At 31.5% G+C, this 25,440-nt stretch overlaps 3 protein-coding genes across 3 annotated transcripts; 2 read left to right on the top strand and 1 right to left on the bottom strand.

The window, feature by feature from the left end:
• Positions 1 to 355: 355 nt before the first annotated feature.
• On the bottom strand, positions 356 to 2,638 carry LOC125876303 (small ubiquitin-related modifier 2-like). The gene is made up of 3 exons (XM_049557449.1): positions 2,501 to 2,638; positions 709 to 858; positions 356 to 563 (listed from the first exon to the last, which is right to left on the bottom strand). The coding sequence occupies exons 1-3, from the start codon at positions 2,582 to 2,584 to the stop codon at positions 498 to 500; spliced, it is 300 nt and encodes a 99-aa protein (XP_049413406.1). The 5' UTR covers positions 2,585 to 2,638; the 3' UTR covers positions 356 to 497.
• Positions 2,639 to 12,466: 9,828 nt separating this feature from the next.
• On the top strand, positions 12,467 to 13,805 carry LOC125876033 (ethylene-responsive transcription factor 3-like). The gene has a single exon (XM_049557134.1). The coding sequence runs from the start codon at positions 12,769 to 12,771 to the stop codon at positions 13,489 to 13,491; it is 723 nt and encodes a 240-aa protein (XP_049413091.1). The 5' UTR covers positions 12,467 to 12,768; the 3' UTR covers positions 13,492 to 13,805.
• A 7,239-nt stretch (positions 13,806 to 21,044) lies between these two features.
• Positions 21,045 to 25,137, top strand: LOC125876463 (uncharacterized). Its single transcript, XM_049557650.1, has 4 exons — positions 21,045 to 21,810; positions 22,426 to 22,875; positions 23,623 to 23,935; positions 24,671 to 25,137. Exons 1-4 carry the CDS (start codon positions 21,382 to 21,384, stop codon positions 24,808 to 24,810), a joined length of 1,332 nt encoding a protein of 443 aa, XP_049413607.1. The 5' UTR covers positions 21,045 to 21,381; the 3' UTR covers positions 24,811 to 25,137.
• Positions 25,138 to 25,440: the final 303 nt, after the last annotated feature.

Genomic DNA, 25,440 nt, shown 5'->3' with positions numbered 1-25,440 from the left:
ACATTGGAGGTAAAGCGGTCACTAACGTACATGACTTCATACCCAAAGTTCAAACCTGAAACCACTAGCTAAGGAAGAAGGAAGAAGGATTACTTACGTGTTACGACTCTACACAACTTTATCAGTGTAGATGAAGCAATATAAGAAGCTGGATTTCTGTGACAAACGAATTGTCAGTTATACAAAGCACATCCATTAGTTATGCTTTGCTTCAAAACCAACTTCACAAGACCTCCAAATCTCTAATACTAATAGATACCACAGAGGAAAGTTCCCTTCCCCCTGCCCAGAAACTGATCATAGCACGAATATATCGAACACCAGGAGTTAACAAAAGGATAATTAACTAGAAGCAAAGATCCAAATTCTGCGACCATCCATAAACAACTGTTATCGGACCACCAAAGTACAGACTAAAATACACATTCTAAAAAATTCGGTCAACATATACCGAATATAATCTAATTTACGATACCCCAAACCCTCCAATATAAAATCTAAGACAAAGATCCACCAGTCTGATGCAGCATAGCATCAATTTCATCTCCATCCTCCATCTCGAGCTGTCGAAAGAATATGTAAACAAAAGTAATGAGACAACATATTACTGATTATATAAAGTGCAGGAAAATGTGGACATATATATTATATATACAAGTAGCATGAAGAGGAGCGTTGGTTGGTGAAGAGAAGGGGAGAGAGAAAAACCTCATCAGGAGTCTGCTCGGCCCTGAGGCGGCGACCATCAAACAAGAAGGCAATAGAGTTGAAGTCCACAGATTGCCTATCACAGTAAGCATTCATGAGCTTCTTCAGCTGTGTGCTCCTCTTGATCCTGAAAAACACCTCATTTCCATCCTACAAAAAAATCGTCGACTTCAGAAATTTAGTAATACTGAACATGGATTATAGTCGTTCAGAATAATCCCACAAGATTTGAGGATACTGACCTACTCCGGCTACACAAATTAGCCAAAACAAGAAAGAAGATGAACAGACGAGCTAAAAGAACAAATTCACACAAGAAGGAACAAAAAGTATTAGAGTTCTTAAATACTAACATACAGCATTTGTGATTCTTTTTTTTATCAGAGTTCATCAGGTTTCTTTTCTTTAGAGTATGATCCAAAAAGATGAGGCATGTTCAGAAAGGAAAACAATTCAACATTTATTTATTCAATTTTTCCGTTCATTGTTTTGCCTCCTCTTTTTGAACTTTCTCCGGTAGGAAGTTGAGTTTTAACATGATTAACGTATCAGTATTAAGGCACAAAAGAAGAAAAAAGGGGAATTCAGCATGAGAATATGAACAATGGTCCAATAGAAGGGGATGGATGTATCAAGCTGATATACCTTTTAATACTATCTGTTACAGTAATGGAAGCATACGTGGATTTGTATATTCACAAACAATAGCTTTACCATGTAAACTCGCAACACATTAATAACATTTTCCATTCTTTTTTTAAAGATGAGCCAGCTTGCATGCAGCTCGACTATTCCACCATATATGTACTACCTCATATTAACACAAGTACCAACTAACTCTGATCACCCAAGGTTAAGTCGGTTTAGACAGATAAGAAGAAATAACCAAATTTCTTTTGCCTTCACCCTTAGATATGAACCTTGTTCTCCTTCACTTCATTGACCACTAGGCCACACTCCTAGTGTGGAACACACTAAAATATTTATGTCAAATCAAGAGCAACTTAACATAAACACAAGCCCTCCACCCTTAACCAGAAACCAGATGTCTCAGGATGGGCCCTGTAATGCATGATCTATGTATATAGTCGCACTCCAATGAGCGCATAGACACCAGATGGGAAACCCAAAAAAATACATTAACACAAGCACATTACATTGAGCAACCATATATCCACATTTTATCTTCATCCCAAAATCCCTTTTTGAGTTCAGCGATGAACTCATTAAGTATAGTTAATATATACATTGAATAAACAAGCAAACTAAACTGATCGAGAACTAGCACAGCTAAACTAACTACACATCAACATTTGCCATCCGTTATCAGCAGGAAAAGGAAAGCTAAAATCCACACTCTTCTCTATGCCCCAAGAGGCTTTAGTCTCGCCATCTAGTAGTAAGATCAGAGCAGGATGCACATGATGTGTGGGTTAGGCATACGCCAAATGCTCAAAAACCCGATATATACGTGGAAAAGGATCATCAGGTCCCTTCTCCACGAATTTCAAACCGTGCACAACTACAGCACAGGAACTTCTCGTTTATACAAATTACTCCGTCCTGGTAACTAAATTGAATAACAATCAAAAGTGTAGCAGCATGACTAACAGCCCTAATTTGCAAAAACTAGTTCATCAAACACAATTTTCAAACCTAATAAAAACATCACAGTGCATAAAACAGAAAAAAATAATCAAAGTAATGACTTGATCAAAAACTATAGCAATTAGCATCATATATAATTGCAGCCAAATCAAAAAAAAAATGATGAAAAAAAAACACAAAAAACCTGACTCTTGACTTTGAGGTTAATGTGACCTCCCTGATCGGCGGCGGGCTTCTTCTCTTCCTCCTGTTGAGTGACGCCAGACATTTTTCTCTGCTATTTCTTCTTCTTCTCTTCACTGTTCTCACTTGTATTTCTGCCATTTTTTTCTGCTCTGAAAACCCTTCTTATACCTAATCCTTTTTTCTAGAGATTAAAATGTACGGTGTAGATGAAAATTAGTTTCAATCTGACGGAAGACCTTGTTCCACGTCTAAACGATGTCGTTTCCTTGCCCCAATGACAAGTGAGAAAGGATACGTACCAAGTTAAGCTCAATGTACAACATTTATTAAGCCTTGTGATTCTCGATCACTTTATTGATTACTAGTTTGGATGATTGTAACGTATGGGAGAAAACGACATAATTGGTTTCAAAGTGACCTCGTGATTCTCAGTTACTTCATTGATCATTTGTTTGAATGATTGTAACGTATGAGAGAAAACGACAGGATTGGTCTTAAAGTGACCTCGTGACTCTCAGTTATTTTATTGACAATTTGTTTGAATGATTGTCACGTATGGGAGAAAACGACAGAATTGGTTTCAGAGTGACATCGTGATTCTCAGTTACTTCATTGATCATTTGTTTGAATGATTGTAACGTATGAGAGAAAACAACAGGATTGGTCTTAAAGTGACTTCGTGACTCTCAGTTATTTTATTGACATTTTGTTTGAATGATTGTAACGTATGGGAGAAAATGACAGAATTGGTTTCAGAGTGACATCGTGATTCTCAGTTACTTCATTGATCATTTGTTTGAATGATTGTAACGTATGAGAGAAAACGACGGGATTGATCTTAAAGTGACCTCGTGACTCTCAGTTATTTTCTTGACCATTTGTTTGAATGATATAACGTATGGGAGAAAATGACAGAATTGGCCTCAGAGTGATCTCGTAATTTTAAGTCATTTTATTGAGCACTTGTTTGGATGGTTGTTACGTATTGAAGAAAATGAGAAACATAGTCTTTTATATTTGCTACTCCCTTCATTTCAAATTAATTGAATTATTGAGACATTTTTCATTTTTGCAAATTAACCTAATTGTTCAATCTTCAAGACTACTTTTAAAATATTCTTCCAATTTTACCCTTCACTAGTTAATATTTGAATTAGTTATTATAATTAATATTTAGTTATTTAAATCATAAATTTGACAATAATTAATAAGGTAAAAATGAAAATATATGTCTAATTTATGTCTTAATCTTCTTTTTTTAAAGGATGTAAAATATCTCAGCAATTCAATTAATTCGAAATGAGTAGAATATCAAATATATATCAAACTTTGTTGGATAGATAAACCTTGAAGTATAGTTTTAAGCCTTTCAATTTGTCACAAGTTAAGATTTTTGGTCTCCATCAAATATATATCGAGCTTTGTTCGATAGATTTGACATAATTTACAAGGGGGAAATAGTGATAACTCACATTTTGAGGTATAATTTTTGCAATATTTGTTATTTTTTATTCAAATCTTGTGTGAAAAAAAATAAATTGGAGGTTCTAGTCTAAAGTAGGATTGGGATTATATTGGGCCAACCATCTGCCTTTAGCTTCCTTCTCATAGTCCCTCTCTGGTGAATGTGCCTGGGTTGTAAAATCAAATTCAATTTGTTTAATTTATTTAAGTTCGGATAAGTTATTGATTTACTTTTTTATTTGTTTAATTTATTTTATTTCATTAAAAAATGAATAGATATGTAACTTAAATTGACTCATGAAAAATAAGTCAAATTATTTTCTTAAAAAAGGATTTTTTGTATTTGATATGTTATATATAAATATAATGAAGAAACAATTATATTTGTCAAAAAGAATAAATAAAACATAGTAATAAGTAGACAGTAGATTGTGACTCGCATATAAACCTATTTTAACACAATTCATTTTGACGCAAGTAGATTTTGTATTAATCAATCCCGATAAATCTATTGAATCAGATCAATTTAATCCGTTCAAATTTAGCCCAACACACTCATTGGACACCTATCATCATGAACAATTTATTTAACTAGAGAGTCAATGTTTTATTGCTTGTTATTGAAAGCTCTTTGCTTTCTTTCAATCCACATGTAGTAAACTTCAGCCACTAATTTTCATTATATATTTCTAAGTTAGGCCTTCTTCCATTTGCATATTTGGATAGCACATTCCACTTTCCCAACATATATGATGCATATGAACACCTTGTCATGTCATAAGTTTCCTCCACATTTTAGCAAAAACAAAACATGTGAAGAACAAGTGGGAAAATGTTCTTCTTCTTTTGAGAACATAGTGAACAAACTTGGTGGTTAGCAATATCACATTTAAACAACCAATTTTGTGTACAACCTCCGAAGAATTAGCTAAAATTTGATCATAGATTTTCAGTATATGAAAAATTATTTTTGCCTATGCACTTTTAATTATTTTTTTTGTAAAAGCTTGGCCAATAATTTAAAATAGGTGTAATACATAAACATGTTTTTTAACTTGGTCTCATTTGACATTTACGTCCTATAATTTTGAATACACACAAATAGACGCTTAAACTTGTATAAAATTGAACAAGTCGATATATTCGTCCTACTTGACATCCTACGAAGCAATTTGCATCCTATATGTCATCCTATGTGGCGTTCTACGTGCATTATGCCACGTAGAATGCATATGTATATTTGTTCAATTTTATACATGCTTAAGTATCTACTTAATCACATCCAAAATTAGAGGACAGAAATATCAACTAAAGTCAAGTTAAATGACATGTTTATGTATTATATGACCTTTAAAATATTCTGGTACATTCTATATATCTCTAAGGTCCTATCTTTAATTTGAAATCACTAGACTCAAAAGTATACTATTTATTCTCTTAAATAAGCTTTATTTCCATTAATTAAGTAGTAATTAGAAAGGAAAATCCGGATTTTGGTGGTCTAATTTAGAGGCGGGAAGATCTCAAACGTGGCGGCCTATAATAAGGACAGGTGTCAATTCATTAAAGAAAAATGGGACCCACCTTGCCTTTGAAATTTAAATGAAAAAGAATGAGTCGGCTTTAGTTGAAAAAGAAGACTTCAGGGTGTGGCCCTATTCGATTAGCCTTGACCATGCCAAAGTCCAGTCCAGTGGGCCCATCTTCCACCAACTTGATTAGTCACCTCTCATTCTTTTTTATATTTTTGAAAAAAATAAATAAATTAGAATCACATTTAAAAAAAATAATTGTAACTTTAAAGTTTATCAATACCCTTCACAGTCTACTCTATTTATTTATTTTTTAAAAAAATCAATAAAATACAGAGAAAGGGATTATAACGTGAGAAATTAAACCCTCACTAATAAGGTGAAACTTCAGATAGTTAATCAATTGAGTTATTGTATTAACTTTTTGATTCATTTGGTAACACTTTAATATTAACAACTCAAAGTGTGAAATTCCACAAATGGGGTTTGAGAAGGATAGAGTGTGCGCATATCTTATCGTTACCTCATGGAGGTAGATAGATTGTTTCTAAAAGATCGTCAGCTCAAGTGCAGCAAATCAAAATATAATAAGAAGAAAATAATGTAGAAATGTACAAGAACAACACAAGTGTAATAATCAAAAGACAATAAATATACGAAGACACTAGACATCAAAAGTAAAAACTAAAACAATATAGCTAGTACAAAGTAAAGCAATGTAAATCATACATGTACGGAACCGTAACAACAACAAGAAGGTGTAATAAGCAAAACATATAAATAAGTAAATATCATATACCAAAAACTAGAGACTATGTGAATAGACTACTAATACGACCGACACGCTATTCTATATTTTCCGGACAAATACATAAATAAGTTAGTAATAGACAATTCTAAATTACTTATTAACCTTCTACTCATGTTCGTGACCTCCCTAACTTTCTATATATCTATGACAAATATGAGAAATGAGGGCGGGAAAAACCTTTTTTCCCAAAATAAAAATTTTAAAAATCCTTCCAACGTCAATAATTTCTTCTAATTAATATAAAAAGACTATTTTCAAAAGGAAAATTTTTGCATATAGCCACTCAAAAATAGTTTAATTACACTCAGTAGCTATAGTTTACTAATTACGATTCGTAGCTACATGTTATAGGGCGGAGAGTGGCGAGCGAGATTGGAAAAGAGGGGATAGAGGTGAGCGAGGGCAGAGAGTGAGAGAGAAGTGAATTGTATATGTATATCGGTTAAATAATTGTGTATATGCAACTGGTATACATATGTATTTGTATAGCTGGAGAGCAAGATTGGGAGAGGGAGGAGAGAGGCGAGCGAGAGAGGGCAATAATTTGTATAATTCACATCTCATTTGTATAATTTTGTATAATTCGCGTGTTATTGTATAATTGAGTAATATAAAGTCTGAAATTATACAAATATGATAAAACTCGAAATAACAAATTGATACAAACATAAACGTATGAACTTTAAACAATTGTACAAATTACATTATATAAATTATATTATACAAAATCCGAAAACTACACGTTTCTACAAACATTAAAAAGTTATACAATTTTTTTTTGAATGTATATGGTGATAAAACTGAAATACCAAAGGAAATCATCGCCATATACAAATACAAACCATCATATACAAATACAAATCAAATGAAGAATTGTTAGTTGCGAATTATACAAACGTGGCGAATTATACAAACGTGGCTAATTATACAAACTCGAAGTCAGCTCATATAATTAATGATTAATGTTAGTTGCGAGTGGTAAGCATAGCAAATTATAGGTATGATGACTAATTAAATAGAAATCTTTACATTGAATCATTTAAAAATAAAATAAAAACATTATAATGATTTTTGTTGAAAATAAAATATATTAACCTAATAGTGGAACAAGTGTCCACTTTATCAGAGGACAAGCTACAATAATATATACCAATTAGAACGAATTTGGTAACATTTCCTTATTTTCTATCGTTTTGTATTAGAAAAATTATATATATGAATTAAATTATGGTAGGTGGTTTGGTCGAAAATTCGAACGGCACAATTGAATGGTCATAATAATGGACGGTGTGACCAAAAGAAGAATTAGAAACCAATTTCTCTAGTCTTATAAATTAGGGGTGAGCCTAGTATGTATGGCGTTGAAAAAATTCAATTCACTAACTTCGATTTTTAAAAATATTACATATATTGTTTTTATATTAAATTAATTTGATATGATTTCATATGTTAAAGTTCGAAATTAATATTTTACATTGTGATAAATTGATGATTAGAATTTGTTCGACTTCAACTTATATATATTTATATAATAGAGAATTATGATTTTGATTTTTTGTGAAATGTCTAACTTATATAACCTGCTAAACATGTTGAAATATTCAAAAGAAAATACAAAAAAAAATTCATAGTTAGTCAATTAACTCACACACACACAAAAAAGACATTCATCCAAAATAAAGCACAATTTTAACTAAAACAATTAAACTTCGCTCTAACCTATAAGCAAGTCAAAAATTTCTAATACTATTGCCCTAGCTAGTACGAAAAATGTAAAAGAATAGATAGTGTCCAAAAAAAAAAAACATCTATCACTTTTCAAAGATTTAATTAAAAATTTGGAAATATTAGTAAAATAAAATTATGTGTAAAGAGTGGGAATACAGACCAATTTAATTAATAGCCATAGCAGAAATCATGGTATATAATGAAGGAACTTTATTTCTTTAGTTTTTTGGGGGGCCACTAATATAGACCTGTATATTGGCATGTTCCCACAAGACCAAATGAATTATATTTTATGCATTTACTAATTAATACCACAATATATGCCTTAATTCAATCAATAAAGACTTCAAAAGATGTTTTGATCGTAAAATACATTATATAGTTCAAAAAATCGTTGACTTACCCATTCAATAACTTTGACACTAACGAATCGTTTGGTAGCTGATTAGAGTTATACACATATTAGTTATTTAAAATTAGTTATGAGTGAATCTGTGTATTACTTTATACAAGAATTTATTAAGTAGGAACTAATTATATATTTATTAGTTATTTCACTTTCTATCCAGCACAAAATAATAGTACATGTATTAGTTATGTGAATTTATAAATTAACATAAATAATGTATTTTATATCTATCTATCAAACGTCGTATAAGTTATATGAAAATTAATACATAAATAACTTATTTCTAATTTAACTATCAAATGACCCCTAAACGTTTACAAAATGGGTAAAGAAGGATTGAGTGAAACAAATTGATAGGGTGATAAATGTTAAAGTGTGATTGTTTAATCATATTCTCAACAATTAAGCTGCAAGCGATATAAAATTGAGATTATTTATTCCATAAAATTAGGAATTGTTCGAGTTTTAAGAATAAAAAAAAATTGAAAATTAGCTGAGACAAGAGTAATTGATATATACTGACTGATTACAAGAATAAAATAGAATAAGATTGGGTTAATTTGGCCTCAAAAAATGCATCTCAATTATAAGGAATATATAAAGAAGGGAATAGAGAGGGAAAAAAAAAAGAGAATATAAGAGAAAAGGAAGTGCTAATTAATTAATTAATTAAGTTTATACCTTAAATTAAAATAACTATTATAAACTTCCATTTCCAATATTGAAAAAATAAATAAAGTACTTAATGGTATTTGATTGAAAAAATAGGAGTAGTAATTAAGAAATTTATGTAAAAAAACTTTTTCAAATTATTTCAATTACAACGTACTCACAGTTTACTTAACATACTTCTGTTTTTTACGATTACGATGATTCATCGAAATGAAACGTCTACTAGTAATTTCACACATAAACAAATCAAGAATTTGGAGCTTATAAATTCTTATCTTAGGTTAATATACAATAATAAATAAGTTCATAAAATATTTATGTACTTCCTAAATATGTCTAGATACACTACAACTTCCATTCACATTTTACGTGAAAATGCTAACATGATTCCAAATCAATCGTACGTAATATATATACTTTATATAAAACTATAATATAAATTAGAATGATGGAAAATGACATTTATGTAAGAAAAATTCCATACGTTCTATTCTATATTATATTATACACAAAAAATGTAAAAATAAAATAAAATCGTGTTTAGTAACTTGCAAAAGTATTTACAACAAAATTTGTTAAGTCAAATATTTTATGTGCATATATAAGTAGTATTGGTATAATGACTATAATCTGTTAGAGAGTGTTTTATTTTTAATGTAAATTTTTTTTGTTCGAATTTGAATTTAGTCGGTTTTCAAAGCAAGGAATAAATTATACATATCCTATGTTCGATTTGTTGAACCCACAATCCATGTTAGACAAAACCATGAGACTATTATTACAAGAATCATCATTGCGTGAGTAGAGATGAATTTAAGATTTAAAATTATGCCCCCAGTAATATTAAGTTTTTGAAGAAAACTCTTTTTTTTTATATGTGTTTAAGATTAGGAATCAAATTTTACTAAGCTAGTTTCATTACTTATATATTTAATAAATTTCTCGATATAGATACCTAAAACATAAAAATTATCGAGTTTTCAAAAAATCCGCACCCATCTCCCTAGATTCCTAAGCTTTAGTACTATGAAATGTGTTTAAACTTTAAAGTACTGTTTTGTAATCTAAGAGAAAAAGAAAGTAAAAAAAAAAACTTGTAAGCTATTTTCGAAAACCAAGAGAAAGTTTTTTTTTTTTTTTTTTATATAAAAAAACTTAATTCTGTGCTTTTAATTTACCACGTATTTGTAATGCTAATAGTAGTGGATCCATAGTTTTTATATGTGAAACTTAGAATATAAACAATTAAATTCACCAAAAGCTAACGAAATACAAAATCTCCTTATGTATAAATCTAAAATTAATCAATATATTTTCTGAAGAAGTTTGAATAAATCCATTATGATCCCATCCAATTCAGCCTAACATTCAAATATAATAATATCTCGTACACGTTACATAACACGATTAAGATGTACTAATGAAATTGAATTCTTTATGGGAAATTAAATTACTATGTGTCACAGGATATACATGTATACAATTTTCAATATTTTTTAATAAATCATTTAATATAGCAATAAAAGTGGTTAAAAATATTAAATATGATATTTTTAAATTCGTTGAATTGATAGCCACCAAAATTTATAACTCTGTCGTTGAGCTTATAGGAGCAAAAAGAAACTAGAGGCAGGATGCTTCCTCTTTTTTTTTTTCCTCATAATCATGAAATAGTAAATACCGCTGCAATGTAATAACTTATAAATTACATAAAAAGATAAATTGTATTAGACAAACTCCATTGTGAGGAGCTCAATCAAGAATCATACAAAGAATTTCAATCATGATTTTATTTTTTGATAATTCATTCGATGTTCGATATCCACATGAAGTCCCGACTAAATTTGGATTTAAGTCTGAAAGTTCCACATTGTATGGTAAAGTATTCCCTAACAAAGGCGGCTCCATCCCAAGAATATTCAAACCTAAGACCTCTGGTTAAAAATGAAGAAGTACTTACCACTCTACCACAATCCAAAACTTTTCGGTAAGAGATTTCCTACTCAACCAACTCGATTATTCGAGTGATGCTCTCTACTCAAACTCTGGTTAAAAATGAAGGAATACTTATCATTCTATCAAAATTCAAAGCTTTTTAGTAAGAGATTTTCTACTCAATCAACTCGGTTATTTGAGTGATGCTCTCCACTAAACCTCTAGTTAAGAATGAAAGAAAGTACTTACCACTCTACCACATATTCGAAACAGTAAGAGGTTCCTTACTCAATTAATTCGATTATTCGAGTGATGCTCCCAATTATTGTTTCGTACAAAAATTAATAAAAGGGCAAGAAGTAGCAACAACCACAAAAAATCAAAAAAAGTCCTCAATGTGCTCCATTTATTTCTCCAACTACACACTATTCCATATTTCAAATTTTATTAATTTCCTTCTATACCAACTTTAATAATTTGAAATTTAAACAGAATGTTTATTCATTATTCATAGCAACAACTCCAGAAGGCCAACTGGCCGACGGAAAAAAAAGGTAGAAAAAGTAAGGACTATTATGTCATTTCAATGTTCATGTTAGGTACATAGAGTTAATAAATAAAGAAATAAAGGACTCTGCGTGAAAAAAAAAGGAATAAAGAAGAAATAATGGGTCAAAGACATGGAAGAGTTCTCGAGAAAGCATCACAAAAAAATGTGATACCAATGGACGTTTATTTCGTCTTTTAATTAAAATTTTTGATTACGAACTTTAGATATAAAAAAAAACCTAAGTTGAGATTTGAGAGGATTACTCCGAATAAGCCTTATCGATTCAAATTTAAATTAATCAATCTCTAATGCTAACAATTGTCGTCTGATTAAACATATCAATAATCACCAGATTCATATGAGCTATTGAAGAATAAGCAATGATTCAATCTTATAAATACTGAATATAAAATGAAAAACCAAAAAATCTCAAGAAAGCCAAAAGAAAAGCTCATGAACGTATGAGCTAGATCAATGTAAATACAGATTAATCAGGCTCTAATTTGAATATCAAACACCAAATATAAAAAAAGAAAAGAATTCTCGAGAAAGCTAAAAAAACTCTTCCACAAATGAGCTCAATTGATTTGAATTTGAAATAATCGATCTCTAATATAAATCTATTAAATAACTTTTCATTTTTTTAAAAAAATGATCTTGAGATGCCAAAAACTCCCACATGAATTTGCCATATCCATATGAAATTTTAATCAATAGAACTCTAATATAAATATAGAACGTCAAATTAAAAAAAATTCTCCGAAAAGCCAAAGAAAACTCACCCACCCACCCACTCCTAAAAATCCATTAATTATATTTTCACCCCTGATTTTTCCTCTCTCCATACCAATTTTCCACTTCCCAAGAAAATCAAAATTCACAAAACCCTAGAAATAATAAAAGGAAAAAAGAAAAAAAAAACAAAGAAGGAGAGAGAGTCTCTCTCTTTCTTTCTCTCTATTTTTTCTTTCAACCAAACAGACACAAACAGTAGAGGGAGAAACTGAGATTTCTAGAGAGAGAAAGTGTGAAGCTTTTGCAGATAAGAATCCTCATCTGTTCTTCCATGGCTTTAACGTTTCATATTTTTCCCTAATTCTCTCTTCAGATCTCAAAAAAAAAAGAAGCAAAAACAAAAAAAAAGACTTTTTTTGAATCATCGATCATGCGTAGAGGTAGAGCAGCCGCGGCGGCGAGACAAGTTCCGGCGACGGAAGTTCCGGTACCGGCACCGGTCGCCGGAGAACTCAACGGATCTGGAGGATCTAAGGAGATAAGGTTCCGTGGAGTTCGAAAGAGACCATGGGGAAGATTTGCAGCAGAGATTAGAGATCCATGGAAGAAAACTAGGGTTTGGTTGGGTACTTTTGATTCTGCTGAAGATGCTGCTCGTGCTTATGATACAGCAGCTCGTACACTTCGTGGACCTAAAGCTAAAACTAACTTCCCTTTACCTTCTTCTCATCAACTACCTCCTTATCCTCACCATCATCAGTTCAATCAAAGCATCAACCCTAACGATCCCTTTGTTGATTCCCGATTATACTCTCAGGACCACCCGATAGTTTCTCAGAGACCTACATCTAGCAGCATGAGTAGTACGGTGGAGTCCTTCAGTGGACCACGGCCGCCGCCGCGGCAGCAGACGGCAGCTTCCGTACCTTCCAGAAAGTATCCCCGGTCGCCGCCTGTTGTCCCGGACGATTGCCATAGCGACTGTGACTCGTCGTCTTCTGTCGTTGAAGACGGTGAATGTGATAACGACAACATCGCTTCTTCCTCTTTCAGAAAGCCGTTGCCTTTCGATCTAAACTTACCGGCGCCGATGGATGACTTCGGCGCCGACGCATATGCTGATGATCTTCACTGCACAGCACTATGTCTTTGACGAAATGATGGTTTGTGACCCACCTGTCATTTGATACCATTGGCTTACCTAGTTTTTTTTTCCTTTTTTTGGGTGACCGGAAAAAAAAAGCAAAAAAAAAAAAGAGAATGGAACCATAGAAGATAAGCTAAACTATGTCTGCTATGAGTCAATCTGTTGTTGTAAGAGTATTCACTTGTTTAATTTAATTCTCATATTTTATATCATGGGATTTCTTGATAGGTGGATGGATCAGTGTATGTCAAATTTGTTCTGATTGTGTATCTTAAAACTATATGTGAGTTCTCAGCTGAAGGTGCCCTTTATTGTTCGAACATATATTGACATGGAAGATTAGAGGGTAATTTGTGTTCTTCCTTTGCTGGTATCATGTGTGTATGATGTTATCTTCTGCCCGTTCAGTCTATGTAACAATTGAGACTTCATGTGATCATATATCAGTTGAGAAGTATTCGTACTTTGGGCTATTCGTTTTGCGTTTCTTCGAATAATACTTGCTTGTTTTTCTGTATGAATTTATTTTCATTGCTTTGGAACACTTAATGTTACTTTTTGAGTGTTGAAGAGTTGAACTTTTCTTTTGCTTATATTGTGATTGAAACTGGGTAATTACTAAATACCAGTTTTGCTGCTATTTGTCTGAGTATTTGACGCGTAATGATAATCATTTAGTTTCGCCTGAGAGCGTCTGTGTGAATGTAAGCAGTGGTGCTGTAGTAGGTGGGATGAAGAGATCATATATCAATTACAATTTGAAACTTGAGTACTGTGGACTTTGAATTTTTTTTAGTATTTGCCTTGTGTAGTATTTTGTCTTGGTTTCTCACTCGTGTTATTTTCTTGAACCAAGGGTTTGTCGGAAACAACCTCTCTACCTGCCTCCTGGCTCCCTAGGTGGGTGTAAGGTCTGTGTACTTAACTACCTCCCCTAGACCCCACTTGTGGGACTTCAGTGGGGATGTTGTTATTATAGTTTTGTATGAATATGAATGCTGTAGTGCTTCTTTTACCTGAAGATGTGATCTTTTGATATGAGCATTAGAAGTTGCCAGTATCTGGATGTAGGATTCTAGTTAGTGTTCAGCTTTTTTAATGTATTCAACTTGCATGCAATGTTTATTGGTGTAACCATTTTGCATTATATTCTGGCACATAAGATTTTTTCTGGTGCATGGTTTTACGTAGTAGTTACATTTTCATAGAGCCTGCTTGGATTATTTCTGATCGTGTCATTTATATGTGGTTTAGGAGATCCTTATTTTGTTAAGTTGATGTCTGTAGTCGCCTTAATATGTTTCTTAGTTTAGGTCTCATTAATGCAACTACTCGCGAAATATTGATGTACTTGTACATGTGAGTGCTGAATAGCATGTTAGGTGATCCTTATTTTGTTAAGTTGATGTCTATAGTTGCCTTAATATGTTTCTTAGTTTAGGTCTCATTAATGCAGCTACTCGCGAAATATTGATGTACTTGTACATGTGAGTGCTGTCTAGCATGCTATTCAATGGCTTTTCGTGTAACGTTGTAACTTGTAAGCAATATCATTCTAATAGATATTCTTCCTATTATGTCCTGCAACTTGCATCTCCTTTTGTGTGTCAATCTTGAATTGCTTTCATGTCATTAACTTTTGATTTCCCCATTTAACAAGCTTAGTTGCCTTAATATTGTTCTTATAGTTGTCACGAATGCAGCTACTCGTGATATATGTGTTTCTACGAGAATGTTAAATGGCTTGTCATGCAATGGCTTAAAGTTTACATTGTAAGGGATTATCGCTCAAGAAGTTATTTAAATTTTGTGTCTTGCTTATATCCTGTGACTTATTAGTTGTTACCTATTCTGGTGTATGTATTTGTAGAACTTAAGGGTTTAAGTGTTTCTGTGAACAGATTTATGCACTATCAATAATGTGATGGAGCCTTTGTGTTCCTACTTTTCCCACATTTTTCATGCATTTGCAGCATTTGTTGTTTTTGTTTCCATGTTGATGGACTTGTTTGAATGAGCATATGCTTTCTTTTACCTAAACATACCAGTCAGTTCCATGTTTGAGTTTAATATTGGCTACATCAGTAGGCCAATTACATAGTTTTTGACAGGCTCCGATTGACCTAAAATTTGGTGGATCCATTGGAAACGATCTAGTGATCAATACTCACCACGACTAATATCGTTTATTTTGATGTTTTGGGGTGGATAGCGATTAATATATTGTCAGCCAAATGCTCCCGTTACCATGAGTGATTTTAGATTTTTGAACTCGAGACTTTTAGTTAAGGTTTGAGGGATTATATCATTCTCTACTATTAATAACATTTGGTGGTTTGCATCTTTTTGCTCCAATTTGGTACTATGTATTTTTTTTGGGCTCTGATTTATTTGGTCCATTAGAAAGAGAAGAGCTTCCAATAAGGATTTCTTTTTTTATTTTCAAGACTCGGGTGATGTCTGATTAAGAGTGAAAAGATTCTATCCATCCACTACGATCCTTGTAGGTCTGAAAACGTTAACTAACGTTTGAGCAAATATAAGTAACAATTTCGTAAAAGTAGCACTTGTTACTTTTTTGGCTTGTTTTTAAATAATAGCCATTTTTATAGAAGTTCAAAATCTTGCGTGTGAATCTCCTCTATTCCATTGAGTAAGAGTTAAGTGTTCACTTGTGTAGAACTCACTTTTCACTTTTCAGCCTTATCTTTAGAAAATAGCCAGTATTAAAAGTAGCTATTTATCAACTTTGGTTAAGATTAGGTAACTTCAATTATAGTACAATAAAACTAACAGAGTATTATAACTAAGGGTCGTTTGGTACGAGGATGAGATAAACAAAGTTATCTCATGAATATCGATATCCTATGAGATTAGGTATCCCAGCGTTATAGTATAAATGGTGGGATGAATTATTATGAGACTAACTATATAACTAATAACCAAATGTAAGATAAAATAGTCTTATATTTCATTTTAGAATTATTCTTCCTTATCTCTCGTAAGTCGTAACAAACATAATAATCTAAAAAAAGTCCAAGAGGGATGTGGGGTGGAAGGAGAATACGACTTTTGCAAGCTTTGTGGCTATTTATGCAACTATATATCAAACAAACAAATTCTTTTTTTTTTTTAAATGTTTAGATGAATTTTCTTATTTGTTTACTTAATTGACATATGCAATCTAAATTGTTCAAAGTATTAGAAAAATTGAAATGATCTGAGCCGTCCAAGGACATCTTTGCTGTAAACATATCATTGTGGGAAATAGAGATGTCATTTTTTTTAATTCCTAGTAATCGTTTTTTATTTTATCTAATTTTATTTTTCAATTTAGTGGATCGAGAGATAAAAACAACCTTTGCTTATCTGTACAAGTTAAAGATTGATTAATTTTTATTCAGTGACCCCAATAGTTTTATACCAAGTGTTAACAAAATTATTGACCATCACTTTCCATAAAAATATTTTAATTAATCCCTTGAATATTTATCAATTTCTTGCTTAACAAATGTACATCAGAATACAGCTTTAATTTTACCTCTTTTTTTAACTCTTTTTTTTTTTGCTAAATGCATCTATACAGATATAAAAGTCGACGTCAATAACAATAATATATTTAGAATAATTTCATAAATAAATTATAATAAAAATAGGATAAGTATAAATTTTATTTTTATATTTCTAATAAACTATCGATTCAAAAAAAGAAAAATTATTCGAAGAAGAATAGCAACAAAGTCGACATCACATGTGGTTAAAATAAGAAGTGGGCAGGTTGGCCATCTGATTAATTGAATTGTTTGCCTGTAGACATAAGACACATGTACCAGCTGCAACATATAATGCGACGTTGTCTCTTGGACCATTTGATTTTTTTGTTTTTCGATTTTTTTAAAAATATTACTGGACTTTATTTGTATTGGATTCTTTAAAAATATACGACTTTTAATAAATCAACATGTTATCTTCTTTAATTATTTGATTTCTTATGTCACTTATGTTTTTAAAAAATAACATCGTACTCATAATGATGGATCTTCCAAAAGTATAGTACAACTAAATATTTGACATCAATGGTGGAACTGTTGCAATATCTTAATCACATCACGAAACCACCTTCACCTTGTATTAAGACGTGTCATTAGTATATATATATTTATTAAATCAAAATTTAACCTCAATTTTCTAGCGAAGGAGTGTCGCTTGACACCAATAGTTCTTTTGCCTGAGTTTCATTTTTATATGCAATTGATATTTATCTTGTATTATTCTTACTATAAATAAAAGGTGTATTCGCTACTGCCTACTAATGTGTATTATGAGAATTAAATCCTTCTAATGCTTGAATCTTAATTAATTAATCAACGTCACTATACATAACACTTGTTGACAAGTGCGATTTGCCTAAGATGTGTTGATTTTTTATAAAGGATTATTTTCCTAAACGTCATATAAAATATTGGCTAGTATTAACTAGCTAATATGAAAAAAAAAGTATAAATTAAATAGTATTAATTTAAATGGGACACCCCTTAAAATTCTTACTTGATATATGTATATTTTTTTAGACTTGGATTCAAATGAGGTGGTTTGGCAACATCCACAAAAACAAAAGGGAAAGAAATAAACAAAGAAAGACAAGTAATTAAACACTTCATTTGTGTACTTATATCTACTTTTGATCGATCGAATTGGGATGAGATGATTAAGATTTTTAAATTTTTAATCAGAGACTTTGAGATCGAGTAATTATTAATAAATTTTTCTTTGTTTGAAATGCTAACCTTAGGAGTGGACCTTGCAATTTTTGAACTTAAATTTAGTCGAGCTCCAATAGAATATCAAACACCCATTGAAAACGAATAAATAAAGTACAATAGCCATGAATACTAAATAAATATGATGGGCGTAATGTCTAAATTTGATTGGTCATTTCCCTAGTACTCTATCAAAACATTAAATAATGAATATTCGTGGCATTATGTTGGAGTTTTAAATACTTTAGTTTAACTTAGATTTATAGATTAACTAATAAAATAATATTGCTGTTTTTTTTTTGGGTGAGTAATCCTGTAAAGCATATGGCTAAAGACGTGACAAACCTAAACTTTAGTTTTGTAACGAATATTATTATCCCATAATTTATAAATTAAATTAAAAGAATCAAGAGCAATAATTGTGCAAGGAAGCAAAATAATTTGTCATCATCAAAAAAGAAAAGAAAAAAGAAACAGCTATAATTATGAATATTATTTTTATTTTATGGCATGCAATTGGCAATTGTCATTGTAATAATTCAAGATTAAATCAATTATACATTTATCATTAAAAAAGTATACACAAAAAAAAAATCAACTGTTGTTAAATAGAAAAGAGTTAAAAATATCTATTTATTTTTATTTATTGGTTAACTTTATTCTTTATTATATTGTGTAATTATTTATATCTTCATTGCTACTAACATAACTATACATAATTGAACGGCCTCTTCCAAATCAATTATCAATCTCGTAGCCTAGCTACGTAGCAGGCTCAAAGCCTTTTGATGGAGGAAGAATCGTGATTATGAAATCTGTTGTTCTGATCGTTGTTCTGTTACCACCCGATCTTGATAAAATCATTCGATTTCACATAAGATTACCTTATTTTCTCTTTTGATCCAATCCAACTCAATCTTCTAAATGAAAATAGAATAATTTTTAACAAACTATGTTTCCACAGGGTTTTCGGTGATTGACGACTCCGTTACGTCTTTAAGTGCCAGTTGTGTTATTTTTAACTTAAAGTTCCGTTGACTTCACTATCACAAAAATATTAACACAAAATGTTTAATTTTCCTAATCTGAAAGTGACATGTTTGGCAAACATATTTTTGTTGGTTTCAATTTATTTGTCATATTTATTTTTTTAGTTTATTTAAAAATAATGTCCATTTTATTTTTCGGTAATTATTAATTTTAATTTTTCACGTGACACGTTTAAAATTATATGATTTAAAAGTTTCTATTGCTTTCTTAAATTATATGTTAAGCTAATATAAGACAGATAAATTGAAATTGAGTAAGTATTATTTGTACAAAAGAAAGAAGCACAATCATAAGATTTTTTAACATAAAATTTGTTTTGTCACCATTTAGATGGTTCCAAATAATGAAGGTTGATTGGAACATGGAAGAATCCAAGAAGAAATACAGTCTACTGTATATGTTGGCAACTATTCTCGACCAAAGGATACTTTCCTTCGCCAAATTTGTTTTGATTTCTACTGTGTTCGATATTTGCATTATAGCTTAATTATTTTGAATTTACACCAGGTAAGATCTCATTCAAAAGGAAATATTTCTTATAAAGATTTTTTTCATATTTAATACTCCTCTACCATTTTATTTATTCCCACCTCCCATAAAAAATGTAAACAATAGTCTTATATATCAATACAATAAAAATAACTTTTAGCGGTAATAAATAGATAATTAATAAAGAGTGCTAAAGTCTTTATCAACATTAGTTAAGTGCCGTTAGATCCAATGTCACTAAAGGTTTAGGGGCATATACGAAAAGTGCTAATTATCGCTAAAAATACATATTTAACGGCAATTGAGTTATTGCCGTTAATTAATTGCCGCTAAAAGTCATTTTTTTTTATGTAGTGTATCTTTTATTTTCGATTATTTTTACAGCTTGACCTTATAATTTTTTAATCACACTACCATAATTTTTATAGATAGAATTTTTTAATCAAAATAAATTTAAATACAATCATAAGACGCTATCTTTTATATAGAATTATCGTCGATAGCAAGCATATTAATATATGAAAATTAAATCAATGAATGCAGGAACGAAAAGACTATTTAAAACCTCTTGATAAATATTTAATATGAAGTATTTATCATGAACTTCACGCCATACAAATTCAAATTAATCAAAATAAATTCGAATACAATCATAAGACGCTATCTTTTATATAGAATTATCGTCGATAGCAAGCATATTAATATATGAAAATTAAATCAATGAATGCAGGAACGAAAAGACTATTTAAAACCTCTTGATAAATATTTAATAGGAAGTATTTATCATGAACTTCACGCCATACAAATTCAAATTAATCAAGACTTCAAAACGAATACTTATATAAAAAAAAGGGGAGAACTTTTAAAATCAAATTTAAAATAAATTGTAGGAGTAATTTTTTTTTATAACTATGAATATCTTCAATAAAATAGAATAGTTAGTGTTCATCTCGACAGAAATTACACAACTTATTTATGATTAAAATATTTTTTTCTATGTGTGTATATATACATTAGAGATCAGAACTCTTTGATTTCCTAGGACATTTATTTCGAACCTAAAAAATTCTAACTCCGTCGCTATCAAAAACAAGTCAAAATCCCCCAAACAAAACAACTGGTGCAAACATGATCTTTCATTTTAAGATTTCACGCTAGTTTCAATATCAAGTCTCAGCTGTATTACTCTGTATTTTTCACAATCAACATTACCCACCACATGTATATAAACCTTCCTCTTCCAATAATCAAACTCCATTAAACCTCACCAGACCCACAAATCCCGGCACTCCACAATAATCTCTCTCCAATTTCATCAAACAAAAACTAATTTTTCTGCAATTTCATCAAACACCCAGAAAAAAAATAATCAAATCTTTCTCCATTTTCATCAAATACCCAGTAAAAAGATTTAAGCTTTTTTCAATTTCATCAAATACCCACAATTTTTTTTTTCTAAAAAATTAATCTTTCTCCATTTTTATCGAACACCCAGAAAAAAGATTGAAACTTTCTCCATTTTCATCAAATACCCAGAAAAAAGATTTAAACTTTCTGCAATTTCATCAAAAACCCAGAAAAAATTTGATCTTTTTCAATGGGGGATGAAAGTAAAGGCGAAAGCCAAAGCCAAAGCCAATCTTTACTGAACAAGAAGAGTATATTATATGCACGTAGTAAATCACATGCTTACGATGAATTGCGTGTTTTTAGGAGATGGTTGAAGTGGATGTGTGTGGATCAATCTGATACATTATCTACTGTTCTGTCTTGGTTTGTTTTTATAATATTTGCAATTGTTGTTCCATGTTTGTCCCATTTTCTATTGGCTTGTGCAGATTGTGATGCTAATCATGATAGACCTTATGACAATGTTGTTCAGTTGTCTCTTAGTGGTGTTGCTGCTCTGTCTTTTATTTGTCTTACTGGATTTGTCAAGAAATTTGGACTTCGTAGGTTCTTGTTTCTTGATAAGCTTTGTGATGAAAGTGAGACTGTTAGAAAATGCTATATGGAAGAGCTCAATGTGAGTTTATATCTTTCTTTTTTGTCTTTTTTGGTTTCCCATATTTTTATGTATATAAAGTAGAATCTCTTTTGATTCTTCATGTGTTTGTGTCTTTTATATTATATATTATGAATCTCGTTAGTGAAAATCTTTGTCCTTTTTTATATTTTGAATCTTGTTAGTGAAAATCCTGGTTCTGTCACGGGTGGTATGGTTTCAAGTTCGATTAGGATTCATGTTGTGTAAGGCTCATTAAAGAGGAAAGTATTGAACTCGAGACCTCTGGTTAAGTCTGATGAGATTATATTGATCCATCACAATCTTTGGTGGTTCTTTGTTTGCTTAATATCAGTCAAAATTAGCTGACTTGTTTGTGTAATTTGATGATCTTTTTGTTTGTTACACTCTATATTATTTCTGGAATTACTATCTTTTTATTTTCTGAATTTTGTTCAGATTTTGAGAATCAGATTATGAAATATATATGATCTCTTTTTTGGATCTTTTTTACAAAGAAATGTCATGATTTTTTCATCACAAGTTGGTTTCTATGTTGAAATTGGTAATTGGTGTGGAAATGTATATCGAACTGCATGATGTAATGTAACGATAATCTTTATTCTCGATATGCAGAGATCATTGAAGATCCTATTCATTTTTGTTCTGCCATGTTTCGCTGCTGAAAGCATATATAAAATTTGGTGGTACAGTTCAGGTGGAACTCAAATCCCCTTTTTAGGCAATGTCATTGTGAGTGACATTGTCGCGTGCCTTCTAGAGCTGAGCTCATGGCTTTACAGGACGACTGTATTCTTCCTAGTGTGTGTCCTTTTTCGCTTGATTTGTTACCTTCAGATTCTCCGATTGAGAGATTTTGCTCAGATATTCCACATTGATTCTGATGTTGAGACAGTGTTGAGAGAGCACCTTAGAATCAGGAGGCACTTGCGGATCATTAGCCATAGGTACCGTAGATTTATCTTGTTGGCATTGGTATTTGTCACAGCAAGTCAATTTGCGTCCCTTCTCATGACTACGCGATCAACTGCTGATCTTCATATCTACAAGAGTGGTGAACTCGCGGTATGGCTTCTCATCAGCTATCTTATTTGTCAAATATAATCTTGTGCTTCGTTTTTAAAAATTGTTTCAACGAAATCCTTGCATTTCTTTGCTTGAATGTCTCTTTAATGAACTAAGTCAACAAATTGGATTTACAGTTACACTTGTCATTGATCACATATTCTTTTGATAGTATGCCGTAATTATGCAATACTTCACTGTCCAAGCATTTCCAACAAGAGACAAACATACTAAAATTATAACACATTACGATTTTTAATCCTAGACGAATACTCTCGTGTGGGATGTTGCACAGTTTGTAATATTGATGAAGTGAAAAATAATAAGGAGATTTCAAGGGTAATGTCTCGGGACAGTTGGGATATGATCTAGTAATGGCACTGCAGAGCCAATTTTAAGCTATGCAGTGCTATATTCAACCGGCAAATGACACTGTTGAGCCAGATTTTGGCTATGAAGCGTTAGAATCTCCCTATTAGACTAACGGAAGTTCAAGTGCTTCAAATTCTCTCTTTACTATGTCCTTACAGTTAACAGAAATATGAAATTAAGAAGATGGCTTATATTTAGTTTAGTAAGAGTAAAACTTACGGTTATTGTTATTTCTTGAAGTTAAATTCGAAAAGACATGTTTCTTCAGGAAAGCTACAATTCCTCAACACTCTTTTTGCCTATCTTTTCCTGGATCATCTTTTAAATGCTGGTACTCCTCTGTCTAGACGTAAACGTCTTCTTCTTGATATGCAGCTATGCTCTCTGAGCCTTCTTGCCGGGCTGCTGATACTGTTGAGAAGTGCAGTCAGAATCACCCATAAGGCACAAGCTGTTACATGCTTGGCGGCTAAGTGGCATGTGTGTGCAACAATAGACTCATTTGAAGCAGTTGAGGGTGAAACTCCTCCAATATCTCAAATAGCCAGCAACCAAGTTTTCCCTGTGACTTCCGAAGGGTCATCTGATGCTGATGATGTTGGAGATGAGGAAGATGAGCTCGACAACACAAAATTTGTCCACTCATATGCATATAGCACAATTTCATTCCAGAAAAGGCAGGCACTAGGTATGCTGGTTTCACTTGTTTTTTTTTATCCCCAGTGTTTTCAAAAGCAAAAAGAGCAACAAGGGTACGCAGGACTTGAAAGCTAAAAACCAGTGGTGAAACGTACACCCCATCGATATAATGTGTACGATATGCGAGGTTAAAGAACATCTATATATGATGGTCAGACTCTTCCAAAATGCTATGTTTCTCAGACTTTTAGCCTATATTGCTCGGACTCTTCAAAAATGCTACCAAAACTAGTGCATTTTAGGAGGATCCGACATGGGTGCAACAACCTTTTTGGAGTTCTAAGAAACAATTATTTCAGTATCATTCCATCTCCTCAAATATGAGATTCAAATAAGCAACTGATTTTCTCTTTAGAATCACTGTAACGTCCTTGTTAGAAGCGAAACACACACATCTGAAGTGCATGGATCATTCATCCATAAACTATGTTGCTCGGACTCTTAATAAATGTCGACAGTTGAGTGCAGGATCCTCCAACACTAGTGTTCTGTTTTGAGGATCCGACATGGGTGCGCCAATGCCGCAGCATTTAGGAGAGTCCAAGCATCATAGCTCACAAAGCGATAGCCTCTCCCTGATCATCACTTCATGCTTAAAATGACAAAGTGATAGCTTTTAACTACATTGTTCATCCCTTCCTTCGAGAAATGCACGATACTATTAATAAAATTGTTTATTACGTGTATAATTTGGATCGACTAACTATAGTTTTTGCTTTTACAGTGACATATTTTGAGCATAACAGAGCAGGAATCACTCTATATGGTTTTATGCTGGATAGATCCTATCTTCACACTATTTTTGGTATGGAACTAGCACTGGTCCTCTGGTTGCTTGGCAAAACTGTTGCTTCCATTGGTTGAATCATTGGGTATTGAATTGTTACGTTCCTCGGACTCTCCAATAATGATGCCGCACTCGTGTCAGATCCTTCAAAAACATACTACTTTAGAGGATTCGAGACGCATCCTACGACATTTTCGAAGAGTTTGATCAACTTTTGGTTGAATTGAGAAGGTTTCTGTTGTTGCTTGTGCTATTGTTTAGAGTGTAACATATTATATATTCAATCAGAAATTAAGATGCTTGTGTGGAATATGAGGGTGAATATGTGTAGAGCTATTTTATTTATTCAATTTTGTATTATATTATACTGGATCTATAGAGGTAAAATGATGTTATTTACTTGTTATTTTTCCTGCTCCTGTATATTATCATGATCTTAATTTTTCTTTTTGGCGTTTTTTTAATCTAATATCGAAAAGAGCTTAACTTATATGCACCTGACAATGAAAGGGATACAACATACACACAAGTAAGGTTTGAAAAATATAGAATTGAAAAAGAAATAACGGAAATGAAGAAAGTATGACAAAGTATTCTGAAGATAAAAAAAGAACAATAACCACCATAAAATTATGTGATAACCGAAATGAAAAAGGATAATAAATACTCCTCTACTTTCATTCACTAGTTAAGTTTGTCTATCGTTA

The sequence above is a fragment of the Solanum stenotomum genome, chromosome 9, assembly GCF_019186545.1.
Source record: "Solanum stenotomum isolate F172 chromosome 9, ASM1918654v1, whole genome shotgun sequence".
Lineage (NCBI taxonomy): Eukaryota > Viridiplantae > Streptophyta > Magnoliopsida > Solanales > Solanaceae > Solanum > Solanum stenotomum.
The sequence above is the reverse complement of the archived record's forward strand: the minus strand, read 5'-3'. Positions and strand labels throughout refer to the sequence as shown.